General features: G+C 48.6%; 2 protein-coding genes across 3 annotated transcripts in view; one reads left to right on the top strand and one right to left on the bottom strand.

Annotated features, from left to right (window-relative positions):
* The window catches only part of LOC119442639 (phosphatidylinositol 3-kinase catalytic subunit type 3), a 34,571-nt gene extending 33,999 nt beyond the window's left edge, over positions 1-572 (bottom strand). The window contains exon 1 of the mRNA XM_037707583.2: positions 447-572. Within this exon, the coding sequence (XP_037563511.1) occupies positions 447-535 (89 nt within the window). The 5' untranslated portion in view covers positions 536-572. The remainder of the gene's footprint in view (positions 1-446) is intronic.
* On the top strand, positions 36-15,146 carry LOC119442641 (alpha-methylacyl-CoA racemase). Of its 2 annotated transcripts, none has more exons than XM_049662274.1 (6): positions 36-418; positions 1,159-1,297; positions 7,204-7,347; positions 8,155-8,315; positions 11,834-12,032; positions 12,716-15,146. In XM_049662274.1, exons 2-6 carry the CDS (start codon positions 1,255-1,257, stop codon positions 13,120-13,122), a joined length of 954 nt encoding a protein of 317 aa, XP_049518231.1. In that variant the 5' UTR covers positions 36-418; positions 1,159-1,254; the 3' UTR covers positions 13,123-15,146. The 2 variants fall into 2 exon arrangements, with proteins under 2 accessions (XP_049518231.1, XP_037563513.1); XM_037707585.2 differs by lacking the exon at positions 36-418 and adding an exon at positions 700-1,075.
* The last annotated feature ends 5,619 nt before the right edge of the window (positions 15,147-20,765 follow it).

Raw genomic sequence — 20,765 nt, forward strand, 5'->3', positions numbered from 1 at the left:
CGAAGACGCGAGCGCTACCTTTACGGAGACCGGCAGCACAGAATCGCAACAAGTGGCCCGGGCTTGCTGACAAGCGACACGACCGTCAAGGGTACGCAGCTGCGACAGCAACACACAAAAGAGAAGAGCGAGACGCAGGTGTTGTGAAAGGCCTGTCATCAGTCTCGGCGGAGGATTGTCTGAACACCGCGCTTTGAAACAAGCCTGACGTTTGCACCACAATCGAAAATGACTGCACAAAATGCTCGCACCCGTGCGACATAGACAAAAACATAGTGAAACTTGGCCGTCTGTAAACGTTAATTGAAAGGACCGCAATGAACAGCTGATAGCAGCTGGCTTCCCGTACACCCTTGGATAAACGCCCACCTGCACAAGAAACCACGCAACCCGGAGCCCGCTTACGATCAATGGGCAAGTAAGCATAGTCATGCACTTGTACTTACACTTTAATTTTAAAATTTGTGTCCAAGTCACAGCTGTAAATATGCCGAAAAGTCTGCAGCGACTCCGAATCGTCTGAGTACGCCGCCATGTTTCAGGATGCAGCCCCGCAGCAAATGCGAGCACAGTTATAATATTAGACAATAATACAAAACAATAATATTATCTTATAAAGCATTAAATATATATTATGTGAACTTTCGCTGTGTAGTTTGGCTTTGTGCGAAGATATTTGACACTATTTTTTTGCTGCGGAGCTTTTGCCGTGAAGTAAACACGAAAGCGAAGCAGCCGATATTCAAGATGAGGAAACGAAACGGCCTGTTTGATAACCAACGTACCAACTCGGCGTAAATTCCGCTGTGAACGCACTTGTCAACGAACTGCGTTTGCATGTCCTGATTGCGCGGAAAGGCCTAGTAAAACAGTGATAGGAGCTACCAGGGTGCTTTCACACAACGAAACCTATCAAGCTACGTCGTGCCGGCTCGACCCTTCTTCAAGTCATCAAGGAAAGTTAGCGATGGCTCTTAAAGGAATCCGAGTCCTCGAGATGGCAGGGCTGGCCCCGGCCCCTTTCTGCGGCATGGTGCTACGCGACTTTGGTGCTTCCGTTGTTCGAGTTGACAGGGTAGGGTTTACTGGCACAAATACGCACCATTTCGCGCACGTCGAAACTTTTGTTATATGATCTGCTTTTCGTGTTATTTTCAGCCGAAACCGCAGTTGGATGCAGATCGTCTGTCCAGGGGCAAGCGATCTATCGTGATCGACCTCAGGGAGAAGAAAGGGGTTGCTCTGCTGCAAAAGATGGCCAACAACTCTGACGTTCTACTTGAGGGCTACCGTCCAGGTAGTGGCAATGTTCTTGCCTGCGCGGATTATCTGCGATTGCTTCACAAGCACTGAATGTTCCTGTAATCGTGACATATAATCGCATAATATTAGTTTAATCGTGAGCTGCATGTTATAGCTTGCAGGCTGGCTATTGCACGTCCCGCTCAATGACTCGATCCTGCGTGTCCGATATACTGGTCTTTTGATCGCGTGTCTGTCAGTGTGAAATGAAACCTTTGCGATGTCATGCGCTGCGAAAATCCTGTCTCATATGTACAGGTGGGGCCAAAATTTTGCGGGATCTGCGAGTGCTTGGCTTACTGTCTTCTGGCGCCCCCTGACGAAGTCAGTGCTTCACGTCGGGACATGACATTGCCCATGAACGTCTTTTTGTGCTCGTGGGCCTTCCAATGTGCAATACCAGGCGCTTGCTTCGTCAGAGGGCGAAAAATGCAGTTTTGCATGGGCTCGCAGATCCCGTAAAATCTTGTCCCCGCCTGTACGCTTTGCGACCGCTGTGGCAGTTTGTGTTAGGACCTCTGGACTGCACAGGTCCGAAAGGCAGTATTGACGGGTATAATAATTGCTCCCTGCGAACTGATGGCATTCCCTGTATGCAGCGCGTATGACCCCCACCATATATTTTATTGCGATAACAATTACATGGACACTCCAAGCGGATTTCTGCCGTCGCCGTGAGGTCGCCGCGCGCCGTATCGTCGCCGCGCGCCGTATGCTGTATGTGCGAGTGAAAGCGCCGCACGCTTTCACGGAGAGCGAACGCACGGCATAGAGCAAACGCCGTGGGGGGATGGGAGGGAGGGGAGGCGACGTTTAGCTGCGGCACCAAATGCGTATCTTGCGGCCGGGCGCAAGGGGAACTGGCGACTCAATCTCCCACGCGAAAGGAGGAAAGCGGGAAGGCAGCGCGGGAGGGATGGGGTGCGTGTTCTGCTAACTGCGTACTTGTACTATGCGCGGCTGTGGGCTGTCGCGCGTACCGTATCTTGAAAGCGATCTCCACACGGCTCTTACCTTTGTATGCGCTGTGCTTTCGCCGCTCAGTTTCCGTTGTAGCGATATACCGCATGAAAGCGCGCGAAGCACGCGCGCTTTCACGCGGAGCGAACGCACGGCGGAGAGCAAACGCGTCTTCCCGCGTGCGAAAGGCCGTGGGGGGACGGGAGGGGATGCGACGTTTAGCTGCGGCACCAAATGCGTATCTATGTATACGCATTTGGTGGTAGACTTCCGACGCTGCTCGACGAGTGTCCCGCTCTGATCTCGTCGAAAACCTCCGAGCCGCCCCCAGAGGCACCGACAACAGTCACTAACGCCGCGCGCGTTCGGTGCGAACGCGGGCAAAACGCCGACGGCGTCGACAACAGTTCTGCGCGTTGCCGGTGCTGCTGCATGTCCAAGTTTGTACAGCTGATAAAACTACTATCCTTACTCCGTATAGCTCTCTACTAATTTACTATCGCAATTGATGCTTCGCCTTTCGGGTGAAACTTCGACATTTTTTCTACCTCATGTGCCTTGTGAAACCGTACAAATCCTATGAACAACCGCAAGCTGTACGTACGTAAAATGTTAAAACCGCGCACACGTCGATTGACAAAAAAAAAAATGACGCAGTTTCACCCGAAAGGCGAAGCATCAAGTGCGATAGCAAATTAGTAGAGAGCTATACGGAGTAAAGATAGTAGTTTTATCACCTGTATAAACTTGTACATGTAGCAGCACCAGCAACGCGCAGAACTGTTGTCGACGACGTCGGCGTTTGCCCGCGTTCGCACCGAACGCGCGCAGTGTTGGTGACTGTTGCCGGTGCTTCTGGCCGCGGCTCGGAGTAGGGAGCCTACAGGCACGGCCGCCTGGATTGGCGCGCGCGGCGCGCACCGATACAGGCGGCCGTGCTACATGCATAGAGTTTCATATAGTGAGAAACTCTATGCCTACATGCAAGCGCTACAACGCTCGTCACTCGTCGTCAACGCTCGTCACTCGTCAAGCAGCGTCGGAAGTCTTTACCACCTTCACGCCTCCCAACGTTTTTATATAAATACGCATTTGGTGCCGCAGCTAAACGTCGCCTCCCCTCCCTCCCGTCCCCGCACGGCCTATCGCGCGTCGGAAGAAGTCGCGTTAGCTCTCCGCCGTGCGTTCGCTCCTCGTGAAAGCGCGCGTCCCTCGCACGCCTTCATTCGCACATACAGCGTATACGGCGCGCGGTGACGATTTCATCGCCGTTGGACGTCCTACGGAACCTCACGGCGACGACGACGCCGGCGGCAGAAATCCGCTTGGAGTGTCCATATAATGGCTATCGCAATAAAAAAAAAAGTGGAAGTTGGTTTGGGGGCAGCTTTTCCCGAAAACCGGCGCTTCATCTGAAGCAGCAATCCAGTCGCACGCTAGTTCAACTACATGTCGTGCGACGAAAGTGTCGGTGTTTTGTTTGCCCTTTAAGTGAATAAAATATTAATTTGTTGTGACTTATTTATCGAAAGTATTTGCTGGGCATGTGGTGAAACGGCCGATGACATTTCAAATCGATGCTTTCCATGTTTTATTTGCTTGCGAAAAAGAAGAGAAAACGTTTGGAAAGCTAGTCCTTGTTCGCAACATCGAAATAGACGACACGAGATGTACAGTCGACAGCAAAAGTTTATGGACCACGCGAGCCCGTGATATTGATGATGATGGTTTGTGTGCCAAACTATATAGTGTCCCTGTATATGCTTATACAGGAACACTATGCCAAACTAAAGTCCCTTGATGTAGGGGGCTTTATGCCAAACTGCCCCTTCGCGCCACCTAGCGTAACCTAGCGGTGCTACACCTGACACCTGTAGTCAAAAGCAGCATTAGGCCGGATATAAATGCTCTTGTTTTCCATCGCCATGTCAATTTTGTTGGGCCATATACGAGTTTTTTTTTTCTACTTCCTGTAGTTCTCGCGCAAAGCGCGCAGCTGGTATCAGCAATATCAGTTCAAATGATACTGCTATAAGACCACGGTGTAAGAAATATGCCACGGTTGCCGAAGAGCGCGTTGCGTGCGTCAAAAAATTAGAGTAGCCATCGCGCTGAGCGAAAAAAAAAAATGACACACCGGCGAACAAAAAAAGAATAAAATTTTAGCCTAGCGCTGCCTTCAACGGCTGCTGACGCACCGGAAGTGTCGCAGAGAGGCAGCGTGTGGCACGCACTCGCGTGGTCCGTAACATTTCCCGTCGACTGTGCATATAGACCCTTTATGTGTTTACAGAGCTCCCCAAAGGTTTCCGGTCAAGGGCTCTGCAACAACAAAACTTACAATAGCCTATAATTACTCTATAGAACTCTCCTGCTGACACCAGTTTTGCTGCAGAGTAAGAACTTTTGTTAAGTGAGTTTTACTGCTAAGTACAACTACAAAGCATGGGGCACTTTCCTTATATTTGAACGCATCAAGAAGATACTTCGTTTTCCTTGACTAACTTGACTGTGAAAAGTTCGTCGGCCATTCCACTCTGTGAAGGTGGTTGACCAGCGAAGCTGTATAAAATCACCCTAGGTTATATTTATATAGAGAGACACTTTAAGAGAACACTATATATATATATATATATATATATATATATATATATATATATATTTCATATATGACCACATCATAGCTGTTGCCATAACTAGCATCCGAGGTCGCGCATCCGCAATTACATATACGTTCGTACTTGCCATGGGATTAGCCCTTATCTGCACGTGGCGGCTCAAATTGTCTAGCGCGCCAAAAGAAGATTCTGACGCAATTAGTTTGATTATGCTCTTAGCTAACTAGAACGCTTCGCATATGTCTTCGATAGCCACACGATTTACTGATGTAAGCGAAATGGCTCCTTCCACATATGGTAATCTACTATAGAAAAACAAATATTCTTTACTTTCAGTAGCGCTGAATCGACATAACCTCATTGCATATAGTCAATCAAGCCATGTGATCCTGTTTGATGGAAGCTTCTGGTATTGGCCACGCTGACCGCCTCAACGCAGAACGGAACGTGAATGCGATCGATCATATATCAGAAGCGAGCTGATTTTAATCAAGAGCGAGAAAATTCATGCCTCATTTCGGTCTCTAAGAATGTCCACATACGGCGACATTGACGGGTACCTATACGCGCAGGAAGTCGTGGCCATTAACAACCGTGTATTGCAAAATGAGCGCTGTACGCTAAAGCACTCGCTCTCAAGCTTTTATAAAAGCCGTCATAGGCCCTTCGACGAGATCACATATGATCATTTCCGTACCGCTATTTTAAGCACAAATGCACTAGCAGGAAACTAGGCATCAATCTAGAAATATGGCAACCAAGAACACATTATGTGTACATTGGCCCGTAGTTTACGATTTGAGAGCGTTGCATGTCGGAAACAATCAGTGTCGGCTCATATACTCATAAGGAGGCACACAAATCCGCATTTCCGGTTCAGCATCACTGCAGTTTGTTGTTGCCTATTTGCTTTGTGCGGAAAATGCTACGCAGGTAGGTCGTAGAAACTTGAAGTGCCTGATCACTGGTCAGACCTTTCGATCGTGCTTTCGGCAGAAGACACTCTGTTCAGTGGTGTGTATCTGCACTGATAAAGCCTGCTTACGTTTTGTGCTTATCCGCAGAAATCGAAAATGTACAAGTACTGATATGGCGAGGCGACAGAAGTTGCACATTAAAACCATAATCGTGCGAAGGTGTGTTGCATGCGCCAAATATCGGCCAGACGCTTTGATAGCCGACCTTTGCCATCCTTGATGAGAAACATTTGTTGTGTAGCGCAGTGATGTCGCGTGGCGTTGAATTGGCGGTGGCAGCTTGCAAGGAAAAACTGAAACCGGGCAGACGACCTCTCGAGTAGAACAGACCATAGCAGCCGGAATGTTTGTCTGGATAACTACCGTATGCCGCGAAACTCCGTCGATCTTCCTCTCTCTTAATTTTTCTTTTTTAACCTCTTAGCGCCGTCATCGAGAAAGAGAGGATCTTCTCTTCGTTTTCCTCGATAGAGGCATATGGCGAACATTTTCCTCCTGAAAGGTTAGGCAGAGCGCGCCAAACTGCAAACGACAACAGAGTTGGGCATGTATCTTGGACTACCCGCCGTGGTTGCTCAGTGGTTATGGTGTTGGGCTGCTGAGCACGAGGTCGCGGGATCAAATCCCGGCCACGGCGGCCGCATTTCGATGGGGGCGAAATGCGAAAACACCCGTGTACTTAGATTTAGGTGCACGTTAAAGAACCCCAGGTGGTCCAAATTTCCGGAGTCCCCCACTACGGCGTGCCTCATAATCAGATCGTGGTTTTGGCACGTAAAACCCCATAATTTAATTTTAATGTATCTTGAGAACTCTTGGCTGCAGAACTTGGAGGTATCTCTGAAGACCCGCCTATGTAAACACGTCATTAATGAACGTCACCAGCGTTCAACAGGGATCCGCATCACCATCGAAAGCAAAAAAAAAAAAAAAGAAGAAGAAGAAAAACGTACATTATAAAATTTTTAACACTTCTTAGGGTGTAAATGTCTTGTCTCAGGGCTGACACCCTCCTAGGGTGTTTAACAACACTTCAACCAGAGGCTGTTCACACAACACCCCTCAAAGGAGGGTTATTCAAGCAATCAGACCAGCTCGTATAAGTGACAGCATTGCGATGTCCGCCATATAGGAGATCATCACTAAATCTGTTTCTATGAGGAGAGATAACCCAGTATATATAGTCTGCAAAGAACTTCAATAAAGCAATGCAGGCGCACGCGCGCGCATTGCGACTTAAATCTAAGTACACGACCGTTTGCTGCCATCTTTGAGCAGGGCGTGAAGTCCGCGACGAGTGCCTATACGGTGACACCGCGCCCATGCCGTCCCCTCAACTTCTGCAGGTGTGATGGAGCGCATGGGTCTCGGGCCCGACGTGCTCCTGCAGTCCAACCCGCGGCTGGTGTACGCGCGCCTCACGGGGTTCGGCCAGACGGGGCCCTTCTCCGCCATGGCCGGCCACGACATCAACTACATCGCACTTTCCGGTACGCGCCCCGTCACATGTCTCTGTCCTCGTACTCCATATTGTAGCCGAACACTTGAGAATCGAATCCTGGTCAAAACGTTTCTCTCGAAAGACTTGTATGTACAATAAAACAATTGGCAATTTCCAGAAGTACCTACCTCATGCGGCAGGCCTTGTGGAGAGTATATTACAATTTTTGTATCATTGACAGCATGCGGAACACATAAAAAAATGTATGCTTATTCGTGTATTTAAAGGAGTTAAAGAAATAGAATGTGTATTTCAGTGGCGTGAGCATGGTATATAAGGACTCGTAGGCTTGACGATCGCCACCGCAGTGTTTGTTTGTTAGTGTGTGTGTGCGTGCGTGCGTGCGCGCGCCCCCTATACTTTCAAGTATATATGATATCAAGGTTAACAAGGCGCGCGATTTTGTATCGATGCCTTCTCCTATGTTATTCCTTTTCGCGCTTCGTCAATGGTCAGAGCGACGATCCGCCCGTGTTATTAATGGGATAAGCTGGCCGTGAACGGCGGATGGTAAGAGTCGCATATAGAGCGGAGCGGAAGGCATCGCTACAAAATCGCGGCCCAAGTCTCTCGGTGTCTATCCTATATATTCGCAAGCCTAATGAAATACATTTCAAATTCGAGTCTCTTGCTTGTTCCACAACTTAAGGAAGTGTTATAGCACTGGTACATTGCGCTGCATGGTATACTCCTTCATTATATATGTAATGTACAAGTGCAAAGTAAACGCTTAATTCGGCTCAGCTTGCAGCCGATGAAGGCTGAGCTCACGCGTGTCTGTGACCTTGGCGCGCAGGCGTGCTGTCCATGCTGGGCGCGTACGGCCAGAAGCCGCAGCCGCCGGTGAACTTGATGGCGGACTTCGCCGGCGGCGGCCTGCTGTGCGCGCTGGGCATCTGCATGGCGCTTCTCGAGCGGGAGCGCTCCGGCAAGGGACAGGTCATCGACGCGAGCATGGCCAGTGACTGCACTCTTATTCGCTAAACGCCACGCGCACCACTTGGGGTTTGACACGCGGCTACGCGTTGTTTCGTGCGCAAGTTGTTTTTCACTTGTTTCAAGTTCACTCGTTACGCGTGCTCTCGCGTGCCATTCGCCTCTAATCACCGCGGATGTATAGCGACAACTACGTAGATAGGGGGCGCCACCGTGCGTGTCGCTACCGGTAACGAGATATTTTCGTTTTTCCAGTAGTCCGATATAACTGGTTTGGGCGCGAGTTGGTTCATAATGCTTAAGAAAAAAGTCGCAGTTTCGCCCAAATGGCGAAGCATCGATTGCGATAGCAAATTAGTAGACAGCCTATACGAAGTAAGGATAGTAGTTTTATCGGCCGTATAAACTTGTAACATTCGCTTACTAGCTAAATTAACAAGCTTGGTGTCAGCGCGCAGAGGCAAACATGAACACATCACACTCGAATGACCGCGGACACTCGCTGTCAAAACGCTGGAGGGAGGAAGCGCGGAAGCAGCAGCGGACGAAGTGACCTTCGTGTTGGCTATCGCTTCAGCGCAAACTGAGCGACAAGAGCACAGCATGCACAAATGTTTAAGCCGTTGACGCGCCTACTCTGCCCCCAACGCAGATCGCTTTCAAGATAGAGCCCGCGGGACCGCGCGCGGCAGCGCAATATACACAGTTGCTGCCAGAGTACAACGCCGCCCCCTTCCCCGCCACTTCTCGCCTCCCCCCCGGTGCTTTGCGCGTCACGGAAGACGGCGCGCTTCCTCCCCGCTTTTCTACCTTGCGGGCGCGTGATTGAGCCACGATCGTCGGCTCCCCTCGCACGCTTTCACTCGCACATATATGCAGCGGCGCGCGGCTACGGTGTTATCGCCCTTGGACTTTATGCGGAACATCACGGAGACGGCGACAATGACGGCTAGAATGTGCCTGGAGTGTCCATATAATTGCTATAGCAATAAAATATACTGCGGGAAAAAAAGAAAGTAGACAAGCACGAGTGGGTCCCTGTTGATAGCCTCTCGTGCTTCCCTGCTTCTTGCGCAGCATCTTTCTCCCCGCGCATGTACTGAAAAGCTGAGGTAGCGCGAGGACAGAGAAATACTATAGCTAAATCAGTTTAGACTGATATAGTACACTTCAGAAACTCTCGTTAATTTCCCGGTAAGAGGTTGATTACTAAAAGGTAAAATGGAAGCCAAGTCTCATTTCTGTTTTGCACTGAAGTCGCAGCGCCGCAACGACAGTGTGAGGTCACGGGTTTCGAGGTACATTTTTCTTGTACTCGGGCTGCTGTTGGCGCAGAGAACTTTCTCGAAACTCGCTAGTTTTAATAAGTTAATATTAAGTTGGTTTAATAAGAGGAAGCTTTATCTCGGGAACTCCTGCCTAAATACACGGTAAATCGTTTTGTTCGTCACCCACTGCACCTAATTTGATGAGGTTTGTTGCATTTAAAAGCAAAATTTAAAAAAAAATGTATTACCCACTGTAGGTAGCAGATCTGTTTTTATTTAAATCATCAATTTTTTGAAGATCGAAGTCTTAAAAACGGCAAGATATGAACAAATAGAGAGTGTGGAGATGGGTTTGCACAAGGCTTACCCTACGAGCGACGGTCAGGAAAGGGCACGACGCTCCTCCACTCCGCAACGCACAAAGGCGCTGCGGCAGGGTTCGTCGACTCTCCGACACGGCGCAGAGAAGGCTCCGGAGTCAGATCGCCAACAAACACGGGCTTATTCACCCAAGGTACAGCTCAGTGCTACAGTCACGGCGCTTACGGGCCAAGGCTCGCCGCAAGACCGATCGAGTACGCGCGCCCGCTGCGCTAGGGCTAACCGGGTAGCGGTCCGCCAAGCGCGATAACGAGGAGTCGCGAGAACAAAGGTCTCATGTAACCACCTCGTAGCGAGCCTGTGAGCTTCTCTCGCGGCGAGGAAGCGCTCAGCGGGCGAGAGCTCGGGTGGAGAGGGTGCCCAGGGACCGCCGCGCGGGAGGCCAATCAGGGCGCGTCCCGGTGACGTGTCTCGCGGGGCAAGTCCAATTCCGGGGGGGGGGGGGGGGGAGAAGCACGGTTTGCGCGGGAAAGTAAGTCCGGCGCGCTAGCCGTGTCCGCCATGTTGCCGTGACGGCGGCGGTTCCCGGGGATCGAGCTAAGCGCCACGCGCGAGCCGGGGGACGAGGCGCGGGAAGGCACCTCGATCCCCACAAGAGAGAGAGAGAAAGAATTTCAAGTTCAGCAGTGAACAGACGATATCACAATTGTATAAACTGCGCCTATTGAGACATCTAAGGCGGACAAAATTAATGTATTATACACCACCGTCTAAATCACTGAATTGTAAGTACAGGACTTTTGCAAAACCCTCGTAAACAGTGTAACAGTTTCACGTAAGCTGATAGCTCATGATCACATTTTACCGCTTTAGGCGCTCTAACAGCTGCAGTTTACGGAACTGCGATATATATTTTTCGTACATAGTTACAGATTTATTTAATATTGCCGATATTCCGCAATTTTTTGTAAAAGCTTCGGGGACACACACGCACACACACGCACACGCACGCACGCACGCACGCACGCACACACACACACACACACACACACACACACATATATATATATATATATATATATATATATTCTACTTGCTGCAGTCGGTAGAGTTCAGCTTTCTCTTTTAAATTCCACAAATTTAATTATAATCGGTTCAGCGGTTTTCTTAAGAGAGCATTTCTGGGTTTTACATATGAATATTGAAATCGGATGCAAGGGAAACGGCGCATGAAGACGATGACAAGAAAGAGCGACGCCGTGAAATGAAGTGCGCTGTGTATACGCTTTCGTTCTGTGTGCTTTCCGGCAATGCTTTCTACTTAAGTGACGAAGGAAGCTTGCAGGAAACAATTAAGCTGCTGAATAAAGTTCTCCACATTCAAGTTGTGAACCCTAAACCCCTAACCTAACCTAACCTGATGGAACTCGCCCAAACGTCTCGTGCAACATGTGGTAGTGCGCGTCGCTCGTACCCGCGCACAATTCAGAGGATGCAAATACTGCTATCACATTTAAAATCGCATTTAATGTCTCTTGCCGTGCTGTCGTATCGGGTTGACTATCGAGGGGAACTGTTTAGAGAAAGGGCTTACTACATAGGTTGCATTGCTACAGTTTCGAGTCTAGGTAGCTGGCCACACTCAGCGAAGTGGGCGGGGTATACATACGCAAAGAAATGCTGTCGCATTTCATATTCCACTTAAGAGCTCTTTCCGTACTGTCGTATCGGGTTGATTGTGGAGAGGGACTAGTATTTCGACAATGGGCCCACGCACTACGTAGGTTACGTTGGTAGAGTTTTCATTAAGTCCAGGTAACTAGCCAGGTTCAAGAAAGTGGGCGGGGTATACGAATGCAAGAAAAGCCTATCGCATTAAAAAAAAATGTTGCAGCTACTGCACGAGTCTATGCGGTGGATGTTGACGCACGCGGTCGTGCGCGCTTGCAGACTGAGGGCTGCGCCTACGTCAGCAGCTTCCTGTGGCGGACGCGCAGCTCCAAGATGGCGCTGCCCATCTGGATCGACGACCGCGGAGGAAACATCCTGGACGGCGGCGCGCACTTCTACAACGTGTACGAGACCAAGGACGGCAAGTACATGGCGGTGGGAGCGCTTGAGCCACACTTCTACAAGATACTCGTGGAAGGTGAGTGGCGCAAAAAAAAAAAAAAAAGTACGATATATCTTGGGCATGTTTTCTTGCGTCTGCTGCCGGTCTTTTTCTTTTTTTACTTTGGCTGTTACTGAGTATAACGCTGTGTATGTGTAATCACATTCTGTAACTTTATTTACGTGCAATAAATTGAAACTTAATTGTGCTTACGACTCTCCGTGCCGGACCTACAGCTGATGGTGTGTTTATAACAGGTGTCTTCATTTTTATGCGGGACACAGAAAAGAGAAGAACTCGTATCTAGGCTTTTGTCGTCCTTACTGATAGGGTACGTACGTGGCAAGGCGGACATTAGCAGCAAGAAAATCTGCAACGATAGTTTCAAATGAACTAAAATATGCTAATTGACTTCATATACTTACTAACTTTAGGGCACACGTTGTAATTGCGAAATTGAAGCCGAGGAGACTTGAGCAAGTCTACTGGCAGGTTGGAATGGAGACCCACGCGGCGCAGATGACGTACGTCGATGAACGGTTTGAAGTCTGGTGCACGTCCACGGAAGGTGGTGCATGCCTCTCTCCCGCACTAGCACAGGACAGGATGGGAATGGTCAGTCTGTCCACTGGCCGCAGAAGGAGTGGCAGGCATTCGCTTTGTTTCTTAACAGCGCGTTCTTCATAGACACACACAGCCCTGCTCATTCTGTCGCGCAGGTCTGGGTCTGGACCCGGAGGAGGTGGAGCAGTTCTCCGAGTGGGACAAGTGCAAGGAGGCGTTCGCCAAGTCGTTCAAAAGGAAGACGCAAGCCGAGTGGTGCGCCGTGTTCGACCTCACGGACGCCTGCGTTGTGCCCGTCCTGGACTACGACCGCGCCTGCGAACATCCGCAGAACGCACACCGGCACGCCTTCGTCGAGTGCAAGGACGGCCCACCGGCTCCCCGTCCGGCGCCCGTACTGTCCCGGACGCCCGCCGAGCCGGACATGGAGGAACCACTGCCCGGAGAGCACACGAGGCAGATCCTCAAGGAATTGGCCGACTTGAGCGACGCCGAGGTGCAGGGACTGATAGACGACCAGGTGGTCGCGGCGCCCTCCTACACGCTCAAGTCCAAGTTGTAGTTAACGCAATAATATATACACCCGTAGGCTTTGTCTGGAGGTGGTCTCGGTCACGTGCCTGGGGCTTCCGGTTGATAGGGTTGATTGACACTGAAATGGAGCAAGCCGCAGCTCTCTTTCAAGCTGGGTTTTCGCCTGCGCGCTCACCTCGCTTCAGTCGCAGAGTACGCGGGCGATAAGCTGAGGCTTCTCTGGGAGGTCCGCCTTACGGTTTTACAGGGACGTGCGCCTTTTATTCGAAAAGAGATTTCGCGCTTACCGCTGATCTGTTCTTGCTCAAGTTTTGCAGCGAGATCGCATTTTATGGCCCGGGTCGTTAAAAATAACGCTTAGCACTGTTACTTGCCTGATTTGTCAAGAAAAACTGCGAATTTGCCTTCGTCTAGCGTGACCACATCGAACGCACCAGCAATTAATGGAAACCAATCTCGAAGACCATGCTTTGCCGTGCTGCGAACGGCGGAAGTGACATAGCTGCCATGTTTTAAACATCACCCACTGCGAGGGGCGCACACGAAGGCAATTTCGCAGTTTTTTTTTTTTCTTGACAATTAAGTGAGGAAATTAACAGTGCCAAGTGTTATATATTGAACGATTGGGACAATAAAATGTGACATCGCTGCAAAACTTGAGCAAGAACAGAGCAGCAGCAGGCGCAAAATCTGTTCTATGATTTTAAGATAAAAACGCACGTATACCTGTAGATACTTTTGTCCCGTGCTACCCGTGATCAAGCCTAACACAACAGCTGATCTTAAAACGCATGGCGCACATAAAGCAAACTTGTGCCCAATATTGCAGTGAAAAAAAGGACTGGGCGCAGCTTCACGGGTGTTCGCCGCCGTGGTCAAAACTGCGCGTAGCGCTGTCGGTAACTCAGGAGAAAGCGTTGCACAAAGCGCAAACTCGTGAATAACCTTGCATTCTGGCCACACATGACGCACCAACAGCCCTGCAGACAGAGTACGAAGAAATAAAACTACTTTGTTTGGTACGGCGCGGATGCAAGGTGGGGCTGTCGCAACAGCTTGCGACTGCGTTTATTATTAGCATTCCAACTGTCGTGCAGTGCCATTGAAAAACTCTCATTAGGGAGTTTTGGATATTGACAGTTAGGGGGCGCAAACAACTGGGCTTTCAAAAGAACGCGATAAGGTACACAATTGAACCCCAAAGCTGTACGAATCAACGCAAGCCGGGCGCGGCGCTTTGCGTGTGCAAAGGTCCCTTTGGGTATACCAAACCCGTTTGCGTATACGCAAAATCTAAAGCTCCCTATATTACATCAACTGACTACTAATACTTAAGTGCAGTATTTGGCAAAATTGTGCGCACTACTAAAGTATTTTTACGTGCTCTAAGAGACACACAAAAGAGGGCAGGAGAGCTGATGCCTCTCTTGCATGTCCTCTTCTACGCGTATCTTAATTGTTTTTTTTTTTGTTTTTTTTTTGCGAATAAGTACTTTACCTCTACCAAGTGAATGGCAACGGACTTGCCCACTAACAAGTTTTACAGGAGCAGGAAATTCAAGTGCCTTAACCTAACTGACAGCATTACAACTGCCTATACTGTTGCGGGGGCGCATGTACTGCTTGAAAACGCGTATTTAGCGTATGTGCGCAAATTCTGTAGAGGCGTCATTTTAAGAGTGTCACAAATAGAAAAAAAATGAAATTTCGCTTAGTGTTGAAACCAACGTATTTCAATACGTTCGAGCACATGGGACCAAGTGCATCTAATGTTTTTTTCCTGTACGACTTTACGCCGCCTATAGTTGGCGGGATGCTGGTATGTTGTGCTTTCGTTGGAGAAAGAGTCGCCAGGGGCTGCGATTACTGCATATATTTGTCTCCAACTACACTTAAACAGTTCGCACGTGCTCGTGGGAGTTGTATTTTTTAATTAGAAAAAGTATGATGTTCGCCTGGCTATTGTGTTCTCTGCATGTCTGTATAGTTATGAAAACGACCATTGTCGCCAATGTAATAAATATACCTGCATTAAAGTTCAGTAAACCGTGATGCTTGGAATCCATTGTGTTTTTCGGACTCTTTCCCTATCTGCCTGTCCTTTGCGTCTTAGTCACGGGACCAGTGGCATGGCCCCGCGCAGCCAGTGCACCATAATAAGCTAGTGCTCGTTTGTGCCTTGCAGTAGGCCAGCCCGCTGGTGTTTTTTTTTTTTTTTTCGCTTTTTAGAGCGCAGCTTGTAGGCGCCCTCCTGCGGGCTGCGGGCATAACCCAGCGAACGAACACAGCAAAAGATGAAAGCAACCGCGGAGCGCAGCGGGAGATGAACGACGCGAGGAGGAAAGCGGAGAGAAGGGTGCAGCGGATCCACGAGGCGGAAAGCGGAGGAGGGCATGGAGAAAGCGTGATAAGAAAAGCGCAGTGTGGCGACGATGGCTACGAGATGGCGCCAGAGTAGCGTGCATCGTCCGCTCCTGTCGGCTCCCGTCGGCTCACGTCCGCTCCCGTCGGCTTCACTCTCACGAGTGAAGCCGACGGGAGCGGACGTGTCGAGTCGAGGTGCCATTTCAGCGCAGCAGGAGCAGCGTGCCAAAGAGATAAGCTTTGTTTTTTTTTATATTTCACTTTTTGGTTCTTTTAGGAGGGTTAGCTTAGCCAAACAATCTTTATAAATTATTTTAATGCTTTCTCACTTTCTTGGTCTTCTCGCTTAGATAAAAGTAGGTAAAAAAATTTTTTTTTCTTTTCCACATCTACGCCTTGTTAGTACGAGATGATGGTTGGTACTAGGGGGAACCCACGCGTGCGTTGTTCTGAGTGAGAGCGTTCCTACGCGCTGGAAGAAACGCGGTTTAAATCAGCACGCGAATCGAATGGTGCAGATTTTATCTGTAGGATGTGTGTGCTAGGGTCGCGGCTAGACCGCCTAGAGCAAGACAAGGATAAGTTAGCTAAGCGGGTTGGAAAGCTAGAAAAGGAACTTCAAATCGAGCAGAAGCAGAGGAAGGAGGCAGAAGAAAAGCTAGCTAACGCAGAAATCCAGCTGAGCGCCACCATTCTGCAAAGCAATGATGAACGCATCGAGGCGAGCACCGCGAACGGAGCTGGCTCCGAGGCGAGTGCAGAGACAGCCGAACCCGCCACGCCGGTAAGCAGTCGCGCAAACGTCAGTGATAGGCACGAAGGGGATACCACTGACGCGGCCGGGGAAGAAAACAAAGCCAAGGGCAAGAATAAGAAAGGAGGGGAGGGCATTGTGACTTCGGGGCACGGTGTAAGAATAAGCTTCGGGGGCAGCTTTCGGTGGTGAGGGGGAAGGAAAGCGTCGAGTTGTCTTTGTTGGAGATTCCAACATGCGTAAAGTAGAACCGGCGATAGCAGAGAGGGTAGGGGCAGACGAACGAGTCCAGGTTAGCGCGCTTCCGGGAAAGCCGATTAGAGAGGTGATCGCGAAGGCCAAGGAACGCATGTGGGACACTAAAGCCCCTATATATAAATATAGGGGCTTTATGGGACACAATGGAGGAGAGACACCTAGTGGTGATAATGGGCGGAGTGATTGACGTACTGAACGGACGAGGAGCAGGAATCACAAAGCAAATAGCCAAAGGGGTCACCGACCTGCGGAATGTTTCAAAAGAAGTACAAATCGCGGTGTGCACGGTGCCAGAGGTTGAAAGGCAGGGTTATAAAATTGAAAGGGCAGTTCTTGCAGTAAACAGGGAAATTTGGACTCTAGCTAAAGCAATGAATTTTACGGTCATTGACATCAACCGTGAAGTGCACCGAGCAGGCCGCGAAGGCGCTTTTGTGCGTGACGGGATACATTTTAGTGAAAGTGTAGCAACACCGGTCGGAAATCGATTCGCGGCACGAGCTGTAGCTTTTTTAGGCGGGCCCCAGGCAATCAGGAAGCAGGATTAAGTATTGAACATAGCGAAACACCAGTAAGGGGCAGAATTAGGCGACCAGGAGTCAGGAAAGACGCAGAAAGGATAAGAATAGAGAAGGTAAAATTTGCTACATTAACATGCAGGGTGGTCGTAAGCAGGAAAAATGGCTGGAAATTCAAACGCAACTGAATGATGAAGCGATTAGTGTGTACGCCTTGACCAAAACGCATCTACGAGATTTGGAGCAGCCGCCTGTTATTGACAACTTTGTATGGGAAGGGTGCAACAGAATGACCGGGTCAAGGAAGGCGGAGGCGTAGGCGTACTAATTAGGCGAGGTCTGAAGTGGCGAAGGGTAAACGAGACATGTAAAGAGCATTTATGGATTAGTGGTACATGGCAAGGTAAAAAGACGTGGCTGGGAGTAGCTTACCTGTGGACAGGTAGTGATAGCAGGGAAAAAAATAAGGAATTGGTCGATTGCATTAGAAGCGATATTAATGAGTTCAGTAACTCGGGCCAGGTGATATTAGTGGGAGATATGAACGCGCACATGGACGATTTAGACGGATATACTGATTACAACGGCTCTCTAGTGCTGGATTTGTGTGATGAACAGAACCTTATAGTAGTTAACAGGGAGAATAAGTGTCATGGACAGGTAACGTGGCAATGCGGAAACAGGCAGTCATGTATCGACTACGCCTTAGTCTCAGAAATGGTCTACGAACAACTGGACCAAATGATAATAGACGAAAATGGAAAAAAATAGCCTGGGAAGCGATCATAGACGTTTAGCATTAAAGTTTGGGAGAGATACCAGCGCAGAACATGAACCAATAGCCTCAGAGTTTTTAAAAATGAATGACGAGCAAATAACAGAGATCGCAAACAACATAGAGAAGAAAATTGAGGCTTTTCCTACAGCAGTCTGGGAATATAAGGAACTGGTGGAGGTTATGCAGCATGAAATAAGGCGGACACGGCAATACAATTGTTGGATTGGAAAGAGGAACCACGTAAGTGGTGGAACAAGGAAATTAAACAAGCTATAGAAGAGCGTAAAGAGGCATCTAGGGTTCATCGAGAAGCCAAAAAGTTGGGATTACAAGAAGAAGAGGTGCTCCTTAGATGGAATACATACCGAGAAAAGAAAAGGGTTGCGAGTGAGCTCGTGCAAGAGAAAATTAAATGCGCAAGTGAACGTTGGGTTGCATAACATTCACAAAAGAGACAAAGGCGCCCCAAAAAGATTCTGGAACCATATAAAAGCACTCGGAGCTCCAACTAGAAACTCGCAAACGGCTATAAGGGATGAAGACGGTAACATCTATGAAGGCGATGATGCGCTGCGGTACATCACAGACGTTATCAGGCATAACTTCGGTACGAGAAAAAGCGTAGTTCAGACAACAGATCCAGCAACAACAGAGAGGCCTGAGAGATCAAAATTCGGCATAGAAAGCTTTTATTGGAAAAAGGCAGCAGAAAATGTCCCTAACAACACGGCAGCAGGACCCGATGAAATCCCAATACAGCTAATCAAAAACCTCGGTCCAAAAAGCAAGGCACTGCTGACTAATGCCATAGAGCAAGTGATTAGAACAAAGAATATTCCCGTTGGATGGCGTGAAAGCAAGATGAATCTTATCTACAAAGGCAAAGGAGATAAGGATAAGACGAGCTCGTACAGGCCAGTTACAGTAACGTCGGTGATATATAGAATGGCAATGCAAGCCATAAAATTAGAACTGTCGAAGTGGGTGGAGGAAAACGGTGTATTGGGGGAACTACAGAATGGGTTCAGGCCAGGCAGACGCTTAGAAGACAATATGTTTGTACTAACTCAGTGCATAGAGATTTCAGTAGCTCAGAAAAGACCTTTATGGATAGCATTTCTAGATATTAAAGGAGCTTATGACAACGTAGACAGGGAATTGTTGTGGGATATTCTTCAATACGAAGGCATAGATGACGATTTCGTGGAGCTGCTGAGGGAGATATATCGAGACAACCAAGTACAAGTGGCATGGGAAGGCCGAAAAGGAAATGAAATGGTGGGAATTCACCAAGGATTGAAGCAAGGATGCCCTCTGTCACCATTGTTGTTCACGCTTTACGTCAAGGGCATAGAAAGACGACTGGAAAACAGCGAATTAGGTTTTGATTTATCCTACATGCGTAATGGACAAATGGTGCAACAGAAGATCCCTGGACTGATGTACGCAGACGACATTGTGCTACTAGCGGACAATAAAAAGATTTACAGATACTTGCGAATATCTGTGGGAACGCAGCGACAAATCTAGGCCTTAAGTTTAGCACAGAGAAATCAGGGATTATGATCTTTAATGAGCACACGAGTAACTTCGTGGTGTCAATTCAACAGCAAGTAATACCCATAGTGAAGCAATATAAGTACCTCGGCGTACACATAAACGAAGGAAAGAATTACTCAAGCAACCACCAAGATAATCTGAAAATAAAGGGGAAGCGGAATGCAGCATTAATGAAACACAGAGCACTGTGGGGCCACAATAAGTATGAGGTGGTGCGTGGAATCTGGAAAGGAGTAATGGTGCCAGCGCTAACATTCGCAAATGCCATTATATGCTTAAAATCGGATATATTGGCGGGTTTGGAAGTTAACCAAAGATCAGTAGGCCGGTTGGCTTTGGGAGCACACGGTAATACGACAAATGAGGCAGTGCATGGAGACATGGGTTGGGCCTCTTTTGAAGTCAGAGAAGCACAAAGCAAAATTAGTTTTGAAGAAAGGCTCAGGAACATGGATGAAAATAAATGGGCGGCTAAAGTGCACAAGTATCTCTACATGAAAAGCGTGGACACAGAATGGAGGAAGAGGTCAAGGAAGTTGGCAACCAAGTACAGGATAATCGAAACTGTAAATAGACAACCAGGGGTCATCAGAAAGAAAGTGAGAGAAATAGAGACCGTGAATTGGATGCAAAGAATGGAAACGAAAAGGACAATGGAGATTTACAAGAATGAGAAGAAAGAAATTAGAAGGGAAAATCTGTACGATAACACAAAGGGCAGTGCCTTGCTATTTGAGGCTCGAGCCGGTTGCCTAAGGACGAAAACATATCGGAACAAATATTCGGAATTAGATGAGACATGTGTATGCTGCAGTAAAGATCCAGAGACCACTCAGCACATCCTAATGGAATGCGACGGGATCCACCCAGCGAGAACCGTAGGTAACGTGCAACTCCCAGAAGCGCTTGGGTTTAAAGTGGAAGGAAACATAAACAGATCAGCCGTAGAGATCAGCAAGAGACGATTAGAGTACTGGTGAAAAAAAGTAGGGAAAAGATGGATGCGACCTGATCTCTTAAAATCATAGGCAGCGGTACAAGGTAAATTTTTGAAAAAGAAAAATAATGATAGGTATACAAAATGCAAGATAAAGAACATGTATAGTATACCTGATTAAATCAAGCAGGCTAGGTGACTATTTGTCGCCGCCCCGTTTCAAAGGGGATGCCAATAATCATCATCATCATCGTCTGGTAGCTGTCGGCGGCGGCATGCGGTGAATCGCGCCCACGCGTCACCCACGCGCCAGCTCTCGCGATCCCCTATTAGGAGGCATTCGCGCCACCCTTCGCTCCGTTTGCAACGTCCGCATGATAAGGTTGTCCGCGCCACCAATATTAATCGCGAATGAAAACTCGTATAGAGCTGCACTCAATTTCGGATTAGGTAGTTCTTAATCCTCGGTGAATTTGTTACCTTTTTCGACGACAAGCATTCT

The sequence above is a fragment of the Dermacentor silvarum genome, chromosome 2, assembly GCF_013339745.2.
Source record: "Dermacentor silvarum isolate Dsil-2018 chromosome 2, BIME_Dsil_1.4, whole genome shotgun sequence".
Classification (NCBI taxonomy): Eukaryota; Metazoa; Arthropoda; class Arachnida; order Ixodida; family Ixodidae; genus Dermacentor; species Dermacentor silvarum.

Coding starts and splice junctions, on each gene's coding strand:
- LOC119442641 (XM_037707585.2), top strand. CDS start 968: ATGGCTCTTAAAGGAATCCGAGTCCTCGAGATGGCAGGGCTGGCCCCG. Junction 1,298..7,203: donor ACTTGAGGGCTACCGTCCAG/GTAGTGGCAATG, acceptor CAACTTCTGCAG/GTGTGATGGAGCGCATGGGT. Junction 7,348..8,154: donor CAACTACATCGCACTTTCCG/GTACGCGCCCCG, acceptor CTTGGCGCGCAG/GCGTGCTGTCCATGCTGGGC.